Source organism: Cynocephalus volans, chromosome 13 (genome assembly GCF_027409185.1).
Source record: "Cynocephalus volans isolate mCynVol1 chromosome 13, mCynVol1.pri, whole genome shotgun sequence".
Taxonomy (NCBI): domain Eukaryota; kingdom Metazoa; phylum Chordata; class Mammalia; order Dermoptera; family Cynocephalidae; genus Cynocephalus; species Cynocephalus volans.
This window is the reverse complement of record NC_084472.1, coordinates 105,110,654-105,131,859: the sequence shown is the minus strand read 5'-3', so window position 1 is coordinate 105,131,859 and position 21,206 is coordinate 105,110,654. Positions and strand designations below refer to the sequence as shown.

The 21,206-nt window shown below is 42.7% G+C and overlaps 1 protein-coding gene across 2 annotated transcripts in view; it reads left to right on the top strand.

Annotated features, from left to right (window-relative positions):
• Window positions 1-1,820: 1,820 nt before the first annotated feature.
• The window catches only part of FUT10 (fucosyltransferase 10), a 77,088-nt gene continuing 57,702 nt past the window's right edge, over window positions 1,821-21,206 (top strand). For both annotated transcript variants that reach the window (XM_063077224.1, XM_063077225.1), the window contains exons 1-3: window positions 1,821-1,946; window positions 8,953-9,301; window positions 13,555-13,849. In XM_063077224.1, the coding sequence (XP_062933294.1) occupies window positions 9,221-9,301; window positions 13,555-13,849 (376 nt within the window). In that variant the 5' untranslated portion in view covers window positions 1,821-1,946; window positions 8,953-9,220. The remainder of the gene's footprint in view (window positions 1,947-8,952; window positions 9,302-13,554; window positions 13,850-21,206) is intronic.

Sequence of the window (21,206 nt, the reverse complement as noted above, 5' to 3'; positions counted from 1 at the left end):
ACTCTGTATCCTCTCCAACCCTCAGCAGCCCAGGAACACCAGTCAATGAAACTGGTTGATTATGAAATCTTCCCTTTAACTCTGTTAGGGAAACCTGGAGTTGCAAAACTAGGTGCTTTGATGATACTGATTTGTACCTGGAGGAGTAAGCACAGAAGGTAAGAGTGGAGAATCTGGTGCTTACACAGCCATGTTCAAATCTTAACTCTGCTTTGCTAGTTGAGTGACCCAAGTCAGGTGGGTAGTTCTGCTGACCCTTGCTTGCTGAGCTCGCTCATGTATCTGCAGTCAGCTGGTGGATTGGCTTGAGGCTGACTGGTCTAGGATGTCCGCACTCATATTTTAGAGTTGGCTGGCTATTGGCTGGGGCAACAGGCCATTGTCCGTTATTGTCCAGAAGGCTAATCTGGGATTGTTCTCATAGTGGCTGGCCAAGTGCCATGAAAAGAAATGGAAGTATACAAGACCTCTAGAGGCTTGGGCTCAGAACTGGCACCATGTCACTCCTGCCATACTCTGTGGTCAAAGCAAGTTGAAAAGCCAGCCTTGAGTTTTCTTCTTTGACCCATGTGTTATATAGAAGCACGTTGTTTAATCTCTATGTATTTTGGGATTTTCCAGTTATCTTTCTGTTACTGATTTTAAGTTTAATTCCATTTTGGTCTGAGAGCATACTTTTTATCATGTCTATTAAGTTTGTTAAGGTGTGTTTTATGGCACAGTATAAATGTCTTTTGATGTACATATATATATGCACATATATTAAGCATATACTTCGGAATTTTGGGTTCACAAAGCAAGCTCTAGTAGATCCTAATAGTTTTGCAAACTGGCAGTCACAATTACACCGCCACCAACACGGCTTAAGAGTTCCATGTGCTACACAGTCTTGCTTTTGCTTTGTATTATCAGTTTTAAAATTCGTCCCCATTTTGGTGGGTGTGTAGTAGCATGTCATTGTCGTGTTCGTTTGCATTTCCCTGATGACTGAAGAAGTCATCTTCAGCCTGCAGACTGCATCTTCTCCCACATTTACTGGCCCAGACAGCAAATCACCGTCAGATTCTGCAAGCACACTCAGCACTGGCAGGCCATAGAGCCAGTGCCTTCTCAAATTCTGAGCCCTAGGCCCTCACTTGCCGGCCCTAGTCCCAGCCCTCCCAAAGTCTTGAATTACTTCCCTAGGCTTATCACCTCCTAGACGAGAGCAAAATAATTTTATTTGGGTCATCTGGATTTGAAACCGAGTAGCTCGAAGTCAGTTTTCTTTTACCCGCGTTGTTGTGTTTGCGCGGCTGTAACAAATACCTCACACTGAAGGCTGGGAAGTCCCAGATCAAGGCGCCAGCAGACTTGGTGTCTTTAGAGTCAGTGACTCACAGAGGGCACCTTCTAGGTGGGCTCAGGTGGTGGAAGCTCTTCCTGGCCTCTCGTATAAAGGCACTAATCCCACCCATGAGGGCTCAGCCGTCGTGGCCAATTCACCTTCGAGACGCCCCACTCCCAACACCAATGCACTGGGGATTCGATTCCAACATGAATGAGGGCGGGACGCAAGCATGCGGACCACAGCAAGCAGTAAAAGCGAACTCAACGGCAATCCTGTACGGTCCACCGAACACTGAGGAGACCGGTTAAAGGAACCCAGGCTTGGCTTAGCTCGTGAGCCTCTCAGTTTCCTGACCCGGAGCCTCTGGCCGCGCGCCAATCCCAGCAGAGCAGCCGGAGAAGCGGGAAGCTCCCGGCGACGAGAAGAGGGGGGCGCAGGAGCCTCGGCAGAACCTTTGGGAGGGGCCTGGGCTCCGGGCGGGCCGGGGTCCTCTGAAGCGGGGTCCCGCCGGCTTCCACGGGGCGTCCGTGCAAAGCCGGCCCGGCCCAGCTGGCGGCGCCGAGCGGAAGTGGCCGCGCCGCCGCCGGCCCTGGCGGGCGAGCCCCTGGCCGGGCAGGTGAGTGGGAAGAGCCGGGCCTTCTCCGGCCGGAGCGATGGCGGCGGGGCAGGACCTCGATGCCGAGAAGCGGAGAGCGCGCCTCCCGTGCCCGCGCCTGCAGGCCGCGCCGCGCCTTCTGTGCCGGGCGGGCGTGTGCGCCATGGGGACGAGGCGCCCGCCGAGCGCGACCCCGGGGCGGGCGGCGCGGACACCCCGGCTGGCGCTGCTGCAGACTCCACCGGCTCCAGATTAGGAGGAGCCCGGGGTCGGCGGGTCGGGGCCGGGCCCCACTGCGGGCGCCCCGAGCGGAGCGCGCCCCCCGCGCGGTCCTGGCCTCCGCCGCCTGCCGCCATCGATCCTGCCCATCAGAGCCTGACTCTGCCTCCGTGGCTTGGGAACGGCTTCCCTCTTCCCGGGTCTTCACTGAGTAGCACCTGTTGCTGGGACGTTGTGCGGCAGTGGTAGCGAGGCCGACGTGCCCAGCCGTAGGGAGCCCCGTGTGTGGCGGGGAGGCCGCCGCGGGAGCACCCAGGGGCAGCCTTGGTCACCCACAGGCAAGCCACGGCCTAGGTGTTTTTGACCGCATTAGCGCCCTCAGGATAGAGCTGGTTTTGTGTAAGATTTAGAATAACATTGCTGGGATGTTAAGACATTTCCCGGGGATCTTCGAATGATTCTTTAGTACACGTATAGCAGATGCCACGCGAAATAACTGTTTTTCTTAACACGGCAGCTCCAGTAGGCTGCCCCTGCTTATTGCCGCAGCCCCTCAAACAGCTGGGTCGGGTGTTCTGTGGATGAGTGACTTGAGCGGTGAATTTTACTTGCAGGAGGCATGCAACTCTGGCTGGGTACGATTCTGAGTGAGGCAAGTTGGTCTGCAGGAACTTATTCCCCTCATACCTGCCTCCTTCTCTCCAGTGAGACACCCCAGGAGCTTAGGACCAATCTTGGACTTGCTACTGAAGTCACATTGCTTCTCCGTGGTCCATCAGGGTCTCACATGGAGGTCTTTAAAGAGGGGCCTGGCTGTCTGCATTGAATAAGCAGCCCCGGTGTTTGCACACTAAAGTTTCGAAACCACGAGTCCAGACAGCACCCGGGTCTCCCTCAGTTTTACAACTTTCTCCTTCTCCTGCCTCCGAGCTGGAGGCAATGTTGTGCCATCAGATGATCAGTAAGGTCTGCTCCAATTTTGAAATTGCCGTAATAACTTCTCATGTGCTCGCTTCCTGCTAGGTGGCAGTGTGTGACAGTGAATTAAATACACGGTCTCACCTGTTACTGTGTTAGTATTGCTCATCTTTTATTCTTCAGTAAGAAAAAAAGTAAGTTTTATCTCACAGACATCATTTTTGAAAAAGAAATTCAAACTAGGGTTAAATTTAGGAAATAAAGAAAAAATATAGTTTGGACAAACAATAATGTTATTCATATATGTATAAATACTGCTCACTATGCAGACCTTTCCAATCCATATTTAAAGGCTTTCATATATGAAATGTAAAGTGCTGATTTCAGCAAGAAATTTAATATCTAATTTAATTACCAGAATTCTACAATAAGCATTTCTTACAGTGTTCCTAGACATGAGTTTTTGAAAATTAAAAAAAAAATGGGCTGGCCCGTAGCTTACTTGGGAGAGTGTGGTGCTGAGGCCAAGGGTTCGGATCCCCTTACTGGTCATCTTTTTTTTTTTTTTTTTGTAAAGAAAATTAAAAGAAAAATGAGTTTATTTTTATTTGCAATGTTTTTCACACACTTTTATTTTAGAATAAAATTTGAGTTTTCAAAAGGTTATGTTGAATTAGTAGAAGTAATTCTAAACTTGTTAAATACAAATACTTTTTGTTTTATATTTCTAGAAGTCTTAATTTGTGATGACTCAGATTGTCTTGATTACTGTCTCTTTACTTGAATAATCTTTCTTCTACGGAGAGTTTTTGCTCGTGGACAAAACTTACGGGATCAGAGAGCTTAATTTGGGAATCAAATCTTTTGCCTTTGGGCACATGAATTATAAGCCATGTTTCCTGAGTGTTGTTTAACCAGTTCCTCATCTATGATTACATAAATGATAAAAGCAGATGAGGTATTTTAATTCAGATCTTCTACCAGGAATGAAAATTGTCCTGTAAAAAATCATCTGTAAGACCTTCTTGGAGAAAGAATAGTTACTAAGAAGACCTCCTGTGAAAAATAAAGATGAAAAGTGTGTCGTTTTGAGGAATCCTTTCAGTCCTTAGTGTGATACAGAAATTTCACAGTCTTGTGCTCCCACCCCCACTTTTAATATCTGTGCTTCTAATTAGGGCTTTGTATATGTCTCTCTCTCTCTAGGTCTGGGTTTGTTTTTATTTAGCACATTAAATAGACCCACTGAGTACCCATTTTGGTGAGGTGGTATTATTTACACTGCATAATTTGAGTGCTTCAGTATGTGTATGGAATTTTAGAATTTAAGAGTGGCATTACCTTCATTTCTGCAATAGAAATGTGCAGGTGCTCTGGCTACACCTCCTGTTCCCCCATTAATCACCAGCCTTGATTCACATGGCTGCCAGTGTCCCTTCCTCCCTTACTATTCTCTATTGGTGTTGCCTGAAGTGTGTGCTTGGCTGAAGAGGCTGACCTTCCCAAATAGAAACCTGTAACCCAAAGCTCTCTATACATAAAGATAAATGCTCGTAAAAACAAATATGAAGTCCATTAAAAAAAAGATTGAGGAACACATTAACACAAATGTGGATGAAGAAAAATTGGGAAAAAGTGGAAACTGAGACCGTCACACCATGTTCATCAGGTGCCCAGGGCACGGTTGCACTAAGGAAGTCTGCTCATTAACAGAACAGGCCAATTTTTCAGTGTTCAACAGCTGTATTCTGTGCATCCAATAAAGCGGCTTTCAAAAGTTTCCTAAAATCCCCAGCTTGCTGCATTCTCTGGATGGCTACGATAGAAACAAGCATACGATGATATGGGTCTATAAACGGACTTAGTATAGGGAGGGATAAGGCCTCCCTAAGGAGGTAGCCTTGAAAGTCTCGGAGAATGGCTAGGACTGGGAGAGGTGTGGATGTCCTCAGTAGGCCGAGAGCCTCCTGTGTTAGCTGGAACAAATAGCGTGTGTGCAGTGGAGACCAAGAAAGGAAGCTAGAGAAGTAGGGCAGGGTCCACGTCATCTTTTCTAAGAGTTCGATCTTTATCTTGTGATCTTTGGCAAGCCACAGAAGAATTTCAATCAGAGGAAAGATGTCCAATCAGCATTCTAGAGACATCTCTTATGGTTGAGCGGAGAATATAAGAGGGCCAGACTGGGAAGAACACCAGTTATTGGGCATTCGGAGTAAACAGGTAGGAATGAATGAGGAATGTTGAGGTAGAGTTGGAAGGAGGTAGTTAAAAGTGCCTGAAGAGTTAGTTGTCCAAGGGCTCTCCGACATCTCCCCATCAGCCTACCACCTCATCTCTTTCTGAGGACAGCCTCCATTTAAGGGGTGTTCTGGAGATTTATACCTTATAAAGTGAAAACACCTCTTGGGTAGTCAAACCTATTTGAGAAATTACACTTTAGTGTGAATAATTTAAGTTTGATGATTAGATGTATTCCTTCTGAAATCCCTCCCTGGTATTACCTTTAGCTCAGTTAAGAGAGTTGCTTATTAACCCAATTGACTTTCCAGTCACTAGCGGAGAGACAAGCGAGGGGGCTTCCCAGAGCTCCTGACTTTTGTCTCACTTCTCTCTCCTGCCGGTGGGGACGGGGGGGCGGGGACACAGACTGGTAGGGGTGGAACATTCCCTGTGTCACCTAGGGTTGGTTTCTCATTTTACAGGCAGAGACACAGGACAGAAATCATCTCTTCTTTCCATTTCTGAAACTCTTAGCCTACACCTCAGCTGACCCTGCATGGCCAGAATTTGAAGCTGGCACTAAGATATTCAATCTCTCTTCTGTTCATCATCATTCAAAATAAAGTAGAAAATTTGAATTTATTCTAGGTTGAAAGTGTTGCTGGTTTTGATGGACTAGCACTTGCAGGAGTATGAGGTACTCACATTCAGCCCCACACCCGACTTGGGGCAGCAGATGGCCAGCCCTGGGCAGCGCACACCTGCATGGGGTGCATTTCAAGAGCTCAGCTCCTGAGAGTCCATTTCAGATGTTATCTGCCATGGTTGCCTGAACAAACACATTGTTCTGTCCCAGAAAGGAGTATTCTGGGGCACTGTCAGATTCACCCTGCAGGCAATGGTGAAACAGAAGGGAGCTTTCCTTTCAGAGTCCTACTGAACTGGAGCTTTCTGGCCTTCATGGTACTCTTTGCAAGCCCATCTGTCCCACCAGTTGGGGGACTGCTGACTTGATGACAGGCTGGGTAGCTAATCCCATGGATTAGATCGACTGTTATTGTTGTAAGTGTACCCTGAGGCCTGGTTGATTGCTGCTATCAATCATATATTTTGATGCTATGAATCAAAATACTGTCTACCCTGGCTGGGCTCAATTCTTTAGTGGAGAGCATGCAACCTCAGCCTGGTCCCTGAGACCCCATTACACTTCTGGCTTTGGGAATACAACCTAACTTGAGATTCTTTGGGTGCAAGGGAATTTGTAACCTGAAATTCTTCCATCATAGTACAAACAGCCATGTAGAAATCTTAAAAAGGCTCTAGGACAGACCTGAGCTATGTGGTGGCTGTAAAAATATCCCAAACATGTCCTTGAATTCTCTTTCCATCTTTTGTTTTCCCCTATTCCCAGCCGTTTTGTACTCTCCACAAGCTGCCACTGTTTTTCCCATTTCTGTCCTTCCCACTGAGCTTGGAGTCAGGTGACCTGGTTTCTAGGCCCACTTTCTGCCTTTAAGGAATAGGATCCTTGGCAAATCACTTAAACTTGCCAAGGCTCAGTTTTCTTATTTGTGGAAACTGGGAATAATAATACCTACCTTGCCTGCTTTACAAAGTGGTTGTAAATAAAATTAAAGAGAGTGATATATCTAAAAATCTTTTGAAAATGATATAATTTTATTCTCATTTAAAGTAGTAATATTATTTTATTACCTAATCTGGGTTACATTGATTATAGCTATAATAAATTACTTTTACACATAAAATCAAAGTTTGTTCATCTTTCTGTTTGTTATACAAGGGTAAGAAATAATGATAGCTTTTGTTATTTACTGTAAAGAAATGGAGGCTTAGAAAGATTTGATAACTTGTCCAAATTTATATTATGTATAAGTGACAGAACCAGGATTGGAACCCAAAGTGCTAGCTCCACATTTTATGTAGTTTGTAGCTACTGGCATCCACTGAGTAGAGGAAAGGCACTTTTCATGTTCTTACAGAGTTTTGTTCCTTTTTTCTCTGATGTACCAGCTGACAGACAGCTGTTCTACACAGGCTTTTTTCTGTACTTCAGGCAGGTAACCTGTGAGTGTTAGCATTATCTAGTGGGAATTTTATTAGTATTAATGTTAAAAATGTGTGGAAGAACACATGAACTTCAAAGTCAGACTAGTTTCTGGTTGTAGTACTTATCAAAGTTATAGTCTTGGGCAAGTTATTTTACTTCCTCCAAATTTGATTTTCTCACCTTTAAAAATGAGGATAGTGGTAGCTGCTGCTTGGAGTTGTCGGGAGGATTGAATGAGCTCCCGCATGCTGAGCACTTATGAAAAAAGGTCTCGCTCATCGTGGGTTCCTCAGCAAATACTAGTGGGCTCCTTTTCTTTGGCAAAGTGAACGTTTCTCCATTTGAAGTTCCAATTGATGAGGCAGCAACATATTTTATATGAATTCCACTTCATTTTCCACCTAAAGGTATAATAAAAATTATAATAATATTTAAATATAATTATAGAAAACAAACGTTTATTGGACATTTATTATGTGCCAGGTTCTGAAATAAGTGTTTTAATAGTCATATAATTCTCACAATAACTCTCTGATTAGGTACCTTTATTGTCTACTTTTGGAAACTGAATTATGGAAAGGCTAGGTTAAGCCAACTGGGGAGTTGTATTAGTCTGTTTCTGTTTCTTATAACGGGATACCTCAAACTGGGTAATTTATAAAGAAATGAAATTTATTTCTTACAGTTTTGGAGGCTGAGAAGTCTAAGGTCCAGGGGACACACCTGTTGAGGGTCTTCTTCTAGGTGAGAACTCTCTCAGGGTCCCATAGCAATGCAGGGTGTCACATGGTGAGAGAAATGAGCTGATCAAGAGAGCTAACCTTCTCATTTGCTCTCCTCATCAAGCCATCAGTCCACACCATGGTAACTCATTACCATCGCCCCGTCACTCCATGAATGCATTAATCCACTCATGAGGGCACAGTCCTCACATAGAATCTTGGGGAGAAAAGCTTTCTATGGGGCCATTTAGTTCCTTTTTTAAACTTTTTGAAATGATCATTCATTTCAGATAGATGGAAATCTTACTTTGAAACTTCCAGAGAATCATATTGTCCGAACAACCCACTGCTTTATTGCACTTGCCATAAAAGACTTAACAAATAAATCAGTAACCAGAATACCTCATGTTGTGGTTGAAACTGGTTTCCTTAGGGGATGCTGGGGCCAGTTGATCATTATTCATTTTTGATCAAAGCCTGAACTTTTAATTTATTTTTCTCTAAGTTTTAATAGAACTGAGTAGACAGTTCCAAAAAACTCTACTCACTTCTGTACTGCTTTGGAACCTAGATAGAAGGATGTGACTACGTGTAAATGACTTCTGGAATTCAGTCTTCTGATGGCAGAGAAATTTAAGTGAAAACAGAATTTTAGATTTGGGACCTGATTGTAGATTTGGCACCCTCTTCTAATAGGCTCTGTGGCCTTGAGCCTCTCTGGTCTTGGTGTCCTTATCTGTGGGGGAGGTATTAGGATTGCATGATTTCAAAGCTTCCTTTTAGGTTAAAAATTTTGGATTTCTATATAATAACCCTGCAACAACGCATCTATTGAATCTTCCGCACTGTGGCTAAAAGGTGATCTGTTCATTTGTTTCAGAATTTTTGGGTGCTTCTTGTTTGGAGAATCTAGCTGCTTTGATGATAGCTTAAGAAGACTGCATGCCATGTCCTCTAAATGCCACGCCAGGCCCACCCGGAACCTCGCATCTCAGTCCTTCATGGAGACCAGATCCCAGCAGGAATGGCAGTGCAGGAAATTGGCACCCAGATGGATGCTCCACGTGAAGCTGTCTTGGGCTATGAGCTGACGTGAGCACACCTGGTAACCAGACTAGCCCTCTGTCAGTCGCCCGGGGCAGGGCAGCATGGTGCGGATTCAGAGGAGGAAGCTTTTGGCATCTTGCCTGTGCATCACAGCTACCATCTTTCTGCTTGTCACACTCCAGGTACCAGGAATTTGGGTGGTGTAGTGTTGATTCTTGGGCCTTTGCCTTCCTCCCCCACCCTTCATTCTCTCAGAACTCCAAGTACTTTACTTTTTGCTTAATTTTTCAGGATTGGGATTTTTTACAGTGTAAGGTGGGAGAAACACTTTTTTCTTTCTTTCTTTTTTTTAAATCAGGTGAAACAGGTTTAGTGAATGCGTGTGTATGTAGAAGCAAAATCATTGAGACAGAGGGTCAGTCTGTGACTCTTATACGGTCCTGGTTTTAGATAACCAGAAAGTAAAGCTCAATCTGTCTTACTGGGCCAAAGCTGACAGCTTCCTCAAAGTCTGCTATTGTCATCATTCTTGAAGAAGCAAGGACTATTCTGAGAACAAAACAGTCTGTACCTTCTAGTAGATGCAGCGTAAAACGTGCATTAATAAATTTGTCATTCTTGGCATATGCTGCTAGGAACTGAAACATTTCTTTAGTCCTGCACTTATTTCCTTTAGTCAGTTATTCTGAACTTTGCTGATTTCAAATTAAAATAAAAATTGCATAATGATAGTAAAAGGATAGATAAGAGCTCAGATATATTTTGCCCCTATTCAGGTACCAACTGCCCATTTCAAAATCCAAAGGACTTTTAAAGATTATTTGTGGATGTGAGTAGTTCAGGCGTGGGATTGATGGAAACTAAAGTGTTCTCTGGGCCTTTATGCTGTACAGGATCTTCTTTCTCCTGACTAGAATTGAAGGAGGTAATGCTTATAAAAGCACGTTGGTGGACACTGGCACTGGTGCATCCACTACCTTCTGCTGCCGGATTGGGATTCTGGTCAGAGGAAATATTTGACTCTCTCCTTGTAGGTGCTGGAAGTATCCAGGACCTGCTGTTCAGGAAGGGCTGGAGTTTTCTGCTCCTTTCTGTGGGAGGTTGTCAGAGAGCTTTGATCTTACTAGGCATTTACTTTGGCACTTTTTCCTGTTCTGCCTGCATGTAAGCTAAGAGCTTTCCTTTTGATGTCAGAACCAATTGCTGTGTTTCTGATATGCGTGTCATTTCTGAGTTTCCAGAGCTTGAGAGGTGGTGTGATTATTAGAGCTAATCCTTCATCTGGCTCACAGTTTCAGTTTTGCCATCAATAGTGTGGTTTGGGCTGTTTCCCAGTTCTCACTGGTACATCGAAAGCTTCAGTGTTCAGAGTTGTGGTAATGCTATTTTTTTTAAAAAAAAACACACTATAAATTAAAAATATAATGCCTATGCATTCAGAATCATTCCTGTTTTTACTGTAAAAGTACAGTTTTTACTGTAGAAGTTAATTATTTCATAGGGCTACTCAGATGAAATAATTTGCCACGTGTGTAGGGTAAAGGAAGGATAAATGAAAAAAACTCATGTCATAGATCCTGTAGTAGTCTGCTAGGGCTGCTGTAACAAAATACCACAGACTGGGTGGCTTAAACAATAGAAATGTATTTTCTCATGGTTCTGGAGGCTGGAAGTCTAAGATCAAGGCATCCGCAGGGCTGTTTCCTCTGAGGCCTCTCTTTTTGACTTGTAGATAGCTGTCTTCTCCCTGTGTCTTCACCTCATGTTTGCTCTGTACTTGTCTGTGTCCAAATTTCCCCTTTTTATAAGGACACCAGTTATTGGATTATGACCTAATGATCTCATTTTAGTTTAATTTCTTCTTTAAAGACCCTATCTCCTAAGGTAGGGAGAGGTGCTGAGGTTAGAACATCAACACACAAATTTTGGGGTATGCAATTCAGCCCATAACAGATTCTATAACTTAAGTTATTTGGTTCTCTGGAGGAAATCATTCATCTTAGATATTATTTTCTACTCACATTTAATTATATTTTGCATATACTATCTGTAAATGCTTTGGGTGTAAATGCTTACCTTTATTTATTTTTGAATTTTACTTACTTTTTAGTTGCACAAATAATTCATGAATACATTTAGAATATTTTAAAGCAAATCTCAGACATAACAGAATTACACCTGGATGTATGGCACAGTAGTATGATTCTCTAACAGATAGGAACTATTTAAAATTTAATATAGTCATATTATTACTGTCACACTCAACAAAATTAACAGTAATTATTCAATACCCTCTACATACTAGGCCATATTACATTTTCTCAATTTTCTTTAGAAAGTCATTTTATAATGGGTTGGTTTGAATCTGTAATAAACAAATCTCACACATGCTTTTAGTTGGTGTATCTTAACTTCATTTTATTTATTTATTTATTAACTTAAAAAATTTCTCTTGCCTCATCTTTTGTTGAAGAAACTGGGTCATTTGTTTTTTGAATTTCTCAGACAGTGGATTTGGCTGACTTTATCCTTGTAGTTTTGTAATATGTTCCTTTATTCCCACATGTTTGTACAACCTGGTAGTGATATCTGAAGCTAAGTATTTTTTTTAAAGCTGTTTGCCGGAAAAATCTCTCCTTAAAGCAATCTTTATTATTTGTAAATGAACTCACAGCTCACGTAGTAGACATTGATCAGAAATGTGAAGCAAATTTTACCTTTGAAGTTATACCCCATGGCCTTGTAAAAACTTTTCTTTTAAGTTACTGGTTGTACGTTTGCATAGGAGGTTGGATAAAAAGATAAGAGAGTTTGCTGCTACCAGTCAGTTCTATCCCATCAAGCTATTGGGGAAGAGCCACATTATTATATTACCAAAATGCTGAGAAAGCTGTTGGCAAGAGTTAGGCTAGTTTTCAGTGACTGTTTTTCTATTCTAATGCTGACTTTGCTGTCACGGTTAATCCATGATTCTTTAAAGCTAATATAATTCTTTACTCCTTTTGGAGTACCACATGGCTTTCCCTCAGTGGTTCTTAATATTTTTTTGCCTCGGGTATCTTTGAGAATCTAATGAATGTTATGGACCCTGCCCAGGGAGCTACAGACTCCATGGGACATGTCAGTGGTCAATGTCCCTTTGCTACCATTGGGGTAACAAGTACATAGAACAGGCCCTACCCTTGGCTGCTAGGAGTGGGGCTGCGGGCCATACATGGAGTACCCTCTGTGGCTGACCGGTGCAGGAGTTAACACATAAAGGTGTACATGTGCCACTGTTCCACTGCTTTATTTCATAGTTTGACTCCTAATATGTTACATCTGACACAGATCAGCCCTTTCTCTAACAGATTTTTGTAATGCCATATCATTAGCAAATCTTAAAGTTTGATGAAATGGCAGCAGTTTTGGAGAACAACTGCCCTCAGCGTCAGCAGCACCCTCCCGGCCCTCCTGAGCACTGATAGGATAGCCTAGCTGCCTAGTGACCCAGCCTTAGACTATCCTGAAATAGGTAAAAAACATGGTGTTAAGGGGGAGTTAGTGGAAGCCCACACTCATGATCTGCTGTGTGGATAACATAGACTCCAGGGAGTTTTGACGATGGATATTACTTTGCCATTTCAATGCTATAGTGGCTATTACTAGAAACATAACACCTATGTTATGACTCCTTTAATTATAATAAGAAGAAACCAGTTGGTGATTTATAACTCATTTTTCTTAGAGTATAATCTCTAGTAGTAGTCAGGTAATAACCTTATGATAAGTTTCATTAAAAGGCAAAACTATTTCTGGGTACTATATGTGTTTATAAAATGGAGGGGAAATGTATCTGCTATAGGTGTTCAGTAGAATTATGAAGCATCCTGTTAGTAGATATTTTGGAGGCTGTGTCTACACCCTGATCCCTGGAACCTGTGAATATCTTACTCTACATGGCAAAGGGACTTTAAGGATGGGATTTATTTGACCTGTCTTGAGGTGAGAGATTATTCTGAATTATCCATGTGGTCCCAATGTAATCACGCGTCCTTAGAAGCACAGAGACTTTCGTGGCTATGGTCAGAGAGAAGGGTGACATAAGAAGAGGCAAGAGATGCAATGTTTCAGGCTTTGAAGATGGAGGAGGGGGCATGAGCTGGGAGTGGTGGGTGGCCCTGAGAGGTAGAAAAGACAAGAACAGGGATTCTCCCCTGGAGTCTCCAAAAAGGAACGTAATCATGATGATCTCTTGATTTCAGCCCAGTGAGACCCATTTCAGACTTGGGACCTACAGAACTGTACAGTAATACATGTGTGTTGTTTTCTAAGTTCATGGTAATTTGCTACAGCAGCAATAGAAAGCTAAGAGGCTAAAACGTCAAGATGAATAGGAGATGTGCAAAAAGAAATGAAATAGTTGGACTCTGGTAATGATTGTCTTCTCTTGTAGGTAGTGGTTGAGCTGGGGAAATTTGAAAGGAAGAAGTTTAAACATTCTAATTTGCATGATGGACATGCAGAAATGGAGGAAGAGCCCAGAGCTCTCAACCCATTCCTTAAGAAAGAAGCACTGACCTTGAATAGGAGAAAACAATTGGAAATGGATAGCTACCCCGTCATGCTTTGGTGGTCCCCACTGACTGGGGAAACCGGAAGGCTAGGCCAGTGTGGAGCGGACACTTGTTTCTTCACCATCAACCGGACCTACCTACATCATCACAGGACCAGAGCTTTCCTCTTCTATGGTGAGTAGGGCTTTTGCCTTTCTTTCTTTGTTTGCTGCTGTCTTACTCCAATGCTGAGTTACCGTGTAACTCCCAAGAAAGCTGGTGTGGCTGCCCATGAAAATACTTGGGCACACCTGATATCCTTTGCATTGGCTCTACGGAGGGCCTGCGCATTTAGCAAATATAATAAAGAAACAAGAAACAAACAAGCCTGACCAACAGAGGTGGTTTGCTGGGCCACTGGGTATTTATGAAGGAGAACAGAGATTTCTTCTCACCTTTTCATGGTTAGGTTGTGCTTACTGAATTTGATATTCAGGGAATTGGGTATTGCCTATACTGCTGACATCAGTTCAGAATGTCACTTATGATAATAGGCAAGAGATTTTGATGACTATAACAGATGTTTGATTGGACATAAGCCAAGCATGATGTTCTTTACTTCCTTAATGTCAGATTAATCAGAAATTAAAAAAAGCTTGTTCAGCTTCAGCTTTCAAGAACAGGTTGGTATTCATCATTTTGTGAGGCTGATTATGTTTTATGCTGGGATTGAAGGTCACCCAAGCCCGGGTAGTGGAGTAGGCACAATGCCAGCAGCAGTTAGAAATACAGGGCTCTCGGGGGATGAACGGTGGGGTGCAGGGGGACAGATTAGCACACTGACCAAATATAGCCAGGGTTAATCACTTAAGTTAGGAAGTCTGTGAAGGGAAATCTGCTTTAGAGTGGTATGAATATGTATATCTGTGTGTGTGTGTGTGTGTGTGTGTGTGTGTGTGTGTGTGTGTGTGTGTGTGTGTGTGTGTGTTTAATGCTGACTTTGAGGAGACAGAACTGAGATTAGGATATAGAGCTGGGTCAGTCTCATTGTAATTACTAACAGGATCTTAAATAAAGCAGAAAATGGGTTTGGCAGGAATCAGGAGGTGTACATGCCCTACTGGTTGGTCAGGGCTGCAGAGCTATGGGCACTGGTGCCCTGGTGAGCATTCAGGGAAATTCCAGGTACTTAAAACTCCAGATCCTGGCTTAGTTGCCCCAAAGGCCTCCTGCTATTCTCATACACTTGCTTTCCACCTATACTCTTGAAAAGGAATCAGCATAGGTTTGAGAAGTGAGGGCCATGTGTACAGGGTCAGGCTGGTGGCTTATTGGTCCTGAGAGGAGGGTGACAGCTGGAATAGCACTGAATGCTTATTTTCAACATCATTTGATTACAGGTGCCACTGAAGATGTGATGTAATATATGGTGGTGTATCATGATACCCTCCTAAAGTACAAGAAATTCTGAATTCTCAAACACATGGCTCTGAAAGTTGGGATGAGGGATTATGATCCTCTAGTTGTTCTTTGAAATGAAGCAAAATTAAATGCTGAGTTTAATTTTAACAGAAGCCCCTAGAAATATTTCTGTTATATATAAAATTATAGATAATGTAATGGGCACTTATGTACCTACCACATAGCTTGAGAAATAAAATATTACAATTATAATTGAAGCCCTTCCTCCCCCAACCCATTTCCTCTCTCCTACCCCAGAGGGAATCATGATTCTGAGGTTGCTGTGTGTGTGTATGTGTGGTTATATATATGTGCGTGTTTATATATATATAATTATGTTATTTAAACATACAGGAATTATATGTATGTGTGTAACATGTTAAAAATTTTAAATGTTTGGAAGATAGTGACTGTGGTACAACCACTTTAGATATTGGTTGGGCAGTATCTAGTAAATGTAACTTCATACCAAATAATTACACTCCTAGGTATATAAGCTCAGGTAATCTCATACATGTGCATGGGTTGTTTATTGTAGCATTGTTTGTCATAAGTAAGGCTTTTAAGATAAACTGAATTTCCAACAATAGGAAAATGGTTAAATGAAGTATGATATATAAGTACAATGGAATACTATACAGTGGCAAAAATGGAGGAACTAGAGCTTTAAGCATACCAATTAGATAAAGCTCAAAAACTAAGTTACAGATAGAAAGTTACCATATCATACTATTATGCAATTTTTAGAACATAGAAAGTAAAACTATATATTGTTTATGTTATTGAGAAAAATTTCTAGTAGAGTGCATACACACACACACACACACATGCACACATATAGATGACCTGTAGCTGACTCGATTGCACAGGCAGTTCTCTGAAAAATATCAATTGCCTTGAAGAGGAGCCTTATAACTTGGGTGAGACATCCTATTCTTAAAGAATTCATGTAAGTTCCAGGTTATCTTTAAGATTAGCTGAAGAGGCTTCCGGTCAAAATGGCAGAATAGATGGTCCCTGGCATCGCTCTCTCCCACAAATCAACCAATTAAAAGCTATTAAAAAGTAACAACAGCCAAGCTGGGGCTGCTAGAGCTCAGGGGAAGAGGAGGAGATACTTGCGGAGTTCATGAATGTAGGAGAAACCACGGTAAGAGAAAGAAAGGACTGCTCCTACCATTTCAAATCCCAGCCACTTCAAGGCTGGAATTGGTGGGTGCACAGAGCAAGAGCTGGCAAAAGCCACAGCTGTGCTCTTCCTATGAAGATGCTTGGAGGTGGCAGGGGAGAAGAGGGCCTTAGTGGCCCCCAGGCCAGCAGGACCACTAACAGGGTTCCCGTGGACCCATATAGGATCAAGGAGACACAGCAACAGAAAAAAGGAGCCACTGAGAGGCCAGTGAGTCATTGCAAGGGACCGGTGCACAGCCTGTCCCATGGGAAGTGTTTGCAGTGTGGGCAGTAGGGGAGAAGGGCACACCGGGGAAATATTGAGGCACAGCATGGACAGCTGATCTGCTCTTCAATCAGCACAGGCCCACTCTGTGTAGACTGGCCTGGAATATAGAACTGCAAGGGGAGCAGTTTGCTGAAAAGACTCAGGCCCACACCAGTGTCCACACAACCCGGGTACACTGGATCTCACAAGACCCAGAAGTACATACAAGGTCAACCATTAAAATCTGAGCTGCACAAAAAGTCTTCTCCAGGGAATTAGTGGCAAAGCAGCAATTTAGCTCAACCAAGGACTCAAGTTCTGGCCCCACAGGAAGTTCCCCCATTTTAGAAGTAACCAAAGGACAACAAATTAGTTCCAGTGCAGACTTTAAGTGGTGGGAGCAGCAATAATCCAACATAGACCTGAAAGAAGAAATAAAATACCCACAGACCAGTGACAAAATTTGATATTAACTAATAAAGGTCTCAAATCACCAAAGAACACCTAATAAAACCTAGAACGACTGGAACCCTGTGGGCTCCCAAGCCAGGGATGGGGGAGGGCTGATGCCTCAGCCATCCCCCCGACACCTGCAACCCACCCAGCGATGACCACTGAGCCACCACAGGAAACACCCCAGACTCCTGTGCCAGGGCATTCGGGGACTGAGGGCTTCATCCACATCCCCCCTTGATATCTGCAACCAGCCCAGTGATGACCGCTGAACCACCATTGGAAGCCCCCTTGTCTCCCAAGCCAGGGCGGTGGAGGACCGACGGCTCCAGCCACACCACCCTGACATCTGCATTCAGCCCAGCAATGACCAAGACACCACTGGAAGCCCCCTGGTCTCCCCTGAAGGAATGAGGGGCTGTGCCATGGCCCTCAACCATGCCCCCATTCCTTCCTCCTTCTCCCACCCTATTTCCTTCCCTCTTCCCTTCTCCCCCTCCCAGCCAAATGGTCAGAACAACAAGTTAGAATGTAAAAACAGATGGAGTTGGGTACTGACCCTCTCTCCTACATCCAGTCATGCTGCCACTGCCACGCGACCCGCCCGGGGTCCTGAGGTATGGAGTGGGGACAACCCCTCCTCCTACATCCAGGCAAGGAGCATGCCAAAAATACCACTTCCATGAGGGTAGCCCACCACAGACACCACAATAACCATGTCTGCTGCAAAAGCGGCTAGATGCCACAACCACCGCGCAGATGACCTGCTAGCTGCTCGAGTACATTGACACAAGGAGGGTCACCAGCAAAGATCAAAGAAAAGAACTGGATGTCTCTCTCCACAAAGCCTGTTCCAGAGTGACAGAAGAAGCATCTGCTGTACAGCAATAGTGGGGGACCTGAACACACCTCTCTCATCTCTGGACAGATCATCTAGGCAACAAATCAGCAAAGTAACCATTACTCTTTCAGAAGTAGAGAAGACATCTAGGGTTATCAGAGGTGGGAGGTGGGAGGGAGAGGAGTTTGGGAAGAGATTGGATAAGAGGCATAAAGAATAAGTATGATTTGTAATGATATATATGCTAATAATATTGATTTGATCAACATATGTCAATGTTGAACCCCCAAAATACATGTAATCAATTATGATTCAATTTTTAAAAAATTAGCTGAAGCATCGTCTTACATGTGGACACTTGTCTTGCACATACACATTTTTGCTTATGTGCTGTAATCTGTAACCAGTGTTTGTAACTTATGTATTTTACCCACCAGTAAAAATGGGACAAATCTGGTATGGGGAGTTCAAACTTTTCCAAACTTTCCCATAAAATCTTTCATCTTGTAATAGACTTCCAAGCACTTCCCAGCTTTGTTGGTTTGTGTTTCCCGAGTTGATCCTCACTTTTGGCTCTCAGTAAACCTTCATAAAATTATTTCTGCCTCTACAGCCTTCGTTTTGGTACACTATATATGTGTGTGTGTATATATACACACACACACACATACCTATGTATACATATGCACACATGCACGCATGCATATCCGTATACACACATATACATCCTTGTGTGTCGTGTGCTTTTTTCTTCCCTTCTCCCTTCCTCTGGAAGCAAATAGAATCTTTTCTTTTCACCAATTTGGAAATTTAGTAATGATTGCTTTGGTGTGGATCTATTTCCTTTTACTGAGGTGGGAACCCAAATGTCGTTTGCCAGGAAGCCTACAAAGCAGTGTTCACCTTGGTGATTGTTCCAAGACCCACAGATCTACAGGTTCACACAGTTTTGTCAGCACAGTAAGAGTCCATTTTTCTCTCAGGATAGACTCATCTCAACCCAAATTCTTAGGAGACTGACATGTTAACCAGAGTGCTTCTGGGTTGATTTTCATGCCTCAGGCCCTGTTACTGTCCAGTGTCCAAAACCATCAGTGACTCTCATTGAGAACTGAATATATACCGTTTTTATTAGCTTGGCCGTCGAGGCTCTGGTAATCAGACTCCAATCTGCTTTCCAAGCTTAATCCTTCTGATTCCACCAACTCAACCCCATGTTCAAAAATCAAACTAGAATAGTTGCCATTTTAGGCATTAGCTGTCGAGAGCTATCCTGCTATAGGGAATGGCTTGGGAGCCTGAGGAACGACACCCCTTGTTCAGCTAGGCCGCAGGGGGATCCCGCGTGTGTGACATGGCTGTGTGGAATTTCCTGTTTGTTCACCTTTGGTTACTTGACAGGGCTTCCCAGAATTAGATGGCCTCACCTTTTGGCTTAGTTGGGCTTTGGGAGGTTCCGAGGGCCCGAATGTTTCTCAAAGGACATGTTAATAATATATAAAAATTAACTGGTTTATTTAAAAGGCATTACTAAAGGTGTTTTTGATGTATATTCCCAGTATGGGTTAGCTCGATTTAACTTTGTCATTGATCTTTCCTATTAATGATGTATGCATGGACCCGTTGTGGCTGTGGTCATGCTTTTGTATGTGTGGAATGAAGTTGTTATGTTGGAATTTTATCCACGTCCCCCAGGGAGTCGGTGGGTCTGAGAACGGTGGTGTTTACAACTAATTGATCACAACCAGTTACAGATTTCTTTGTTCCTTCTCCACTCCTATTGCTTCACTTGACTCACCAAGAACATATCATTCTGGGATTGGAATGATGCAGTGTACCTTAACAAACTTGAAAAGGGTCATTTAACTTTTCACTTTATCCCCTGTGCTGTTCCCGGAGTCTATTGGCAGGGAAATAAAAGGTTTCGTTGTAAGATAAATAAGTTAGATAGTAGAGAAACACAAACAAATTTTGATATTAATAGGTTTTGTTTAAATCAGTTTGTAACACAAAACCTGTAACAATAATATAGAAATTTAATAGAGATTTATAGTTAAAGTTTATTATAATATTCATGTTATAAACATTGTAATTTTGATTATAAATTAGAATGATCAATATAGAGTATAAGCAATATTAAATTGTTAACCATAACTAATCAATGTTATTAAAATTAAGTGTAATAAGTATAAGTAAGATTTAAAAAGGGTTAAATTGTAAGCTCAGAAGGTTAAGGTTTATGATTCAGACCAAAAGTCTGACATTTTAAAGCCAAGCATGTTGCTATTGTATAGTTTCCTGGCCACAAGCCACAGGCTTTGGGGTGAACTACTGATGCATGAGTAGATGTTTTTGTCAGAACATGAGTGCTTTGGAACATTTTGATTTTTCTTTTTAATAGAGAGGAAATGAAAAATGTTTTGATTAAAAGATAAATCATTATGTAAAAAATAAGTAAAGGGGTATAAATAAAGCAAGATCCATGTGGTTGTTGTCCACACTTGCACTAGACATTTGTGGTCCACCTTTCTCTTTTTTTCCTCGCCAACGCCACCCACCTATTCAGGTCCAGTGAGTCCTGCGGAGCTGGTCTCCGGCAATTAACCATAAATATTCCTAACTTAGCACCGTTGTTCATTCAGTTTCTATGTCCTGGAGTGTTTTTTGTTTTTATTGTTGTTGTTGTTGTTGCTGTTGTTGTTGTTTTGTTTGTCCCATCAGAATAATCTGCTGAATATCTTCCATTTGTTTGGCATTGCAGATGAATAATACAGTTGCTGATGCCAAAGATTGTCATCTTGAGGCAGAGATATTACCCAACTGTAATGCAGGCATATGCACCACAAGAGAAATGTCAATAAATCTTGTGCGGGTTCAAAGATGGGTGACTGTACATATGATTGGAAGGGGATGGGGAAGGGCTTCGTAAGCCTTCTTTCATAAAGTAGGAGAAGTTTGAAGGGGGCCTTGAAGGATAATGGGATTGGATTATGTTGGGGTTGGCAGACATCCTAGTTGAAGAACAGGTGAAGGGGGCATAGAGAAAGAGAATGATGAGTAAAACTGAGGTACGGCAAGGAGATTGGTGGCTTTAGCATAGTTCTGTGTAAGGGAGAGATAAGGATTAAAGGATATATTGGGACAAGAGCATGAAGAACCTTGACTGTTGGCTTAAGATTTTACATGCAATTAGAGGGTAGTGTTGGAGAGTCGCTGAAAGTTGAGCAGTCTTTTGAAAGTCATCTGAAATACAATACCTATGAACATTTCTGATTTCTCTCCATCAGGCGAAGCCTCTCTTCTCTCATGCCCATAGGCCATTTTATATATCCTTTATGTCATTTAATTGAGCATCTACT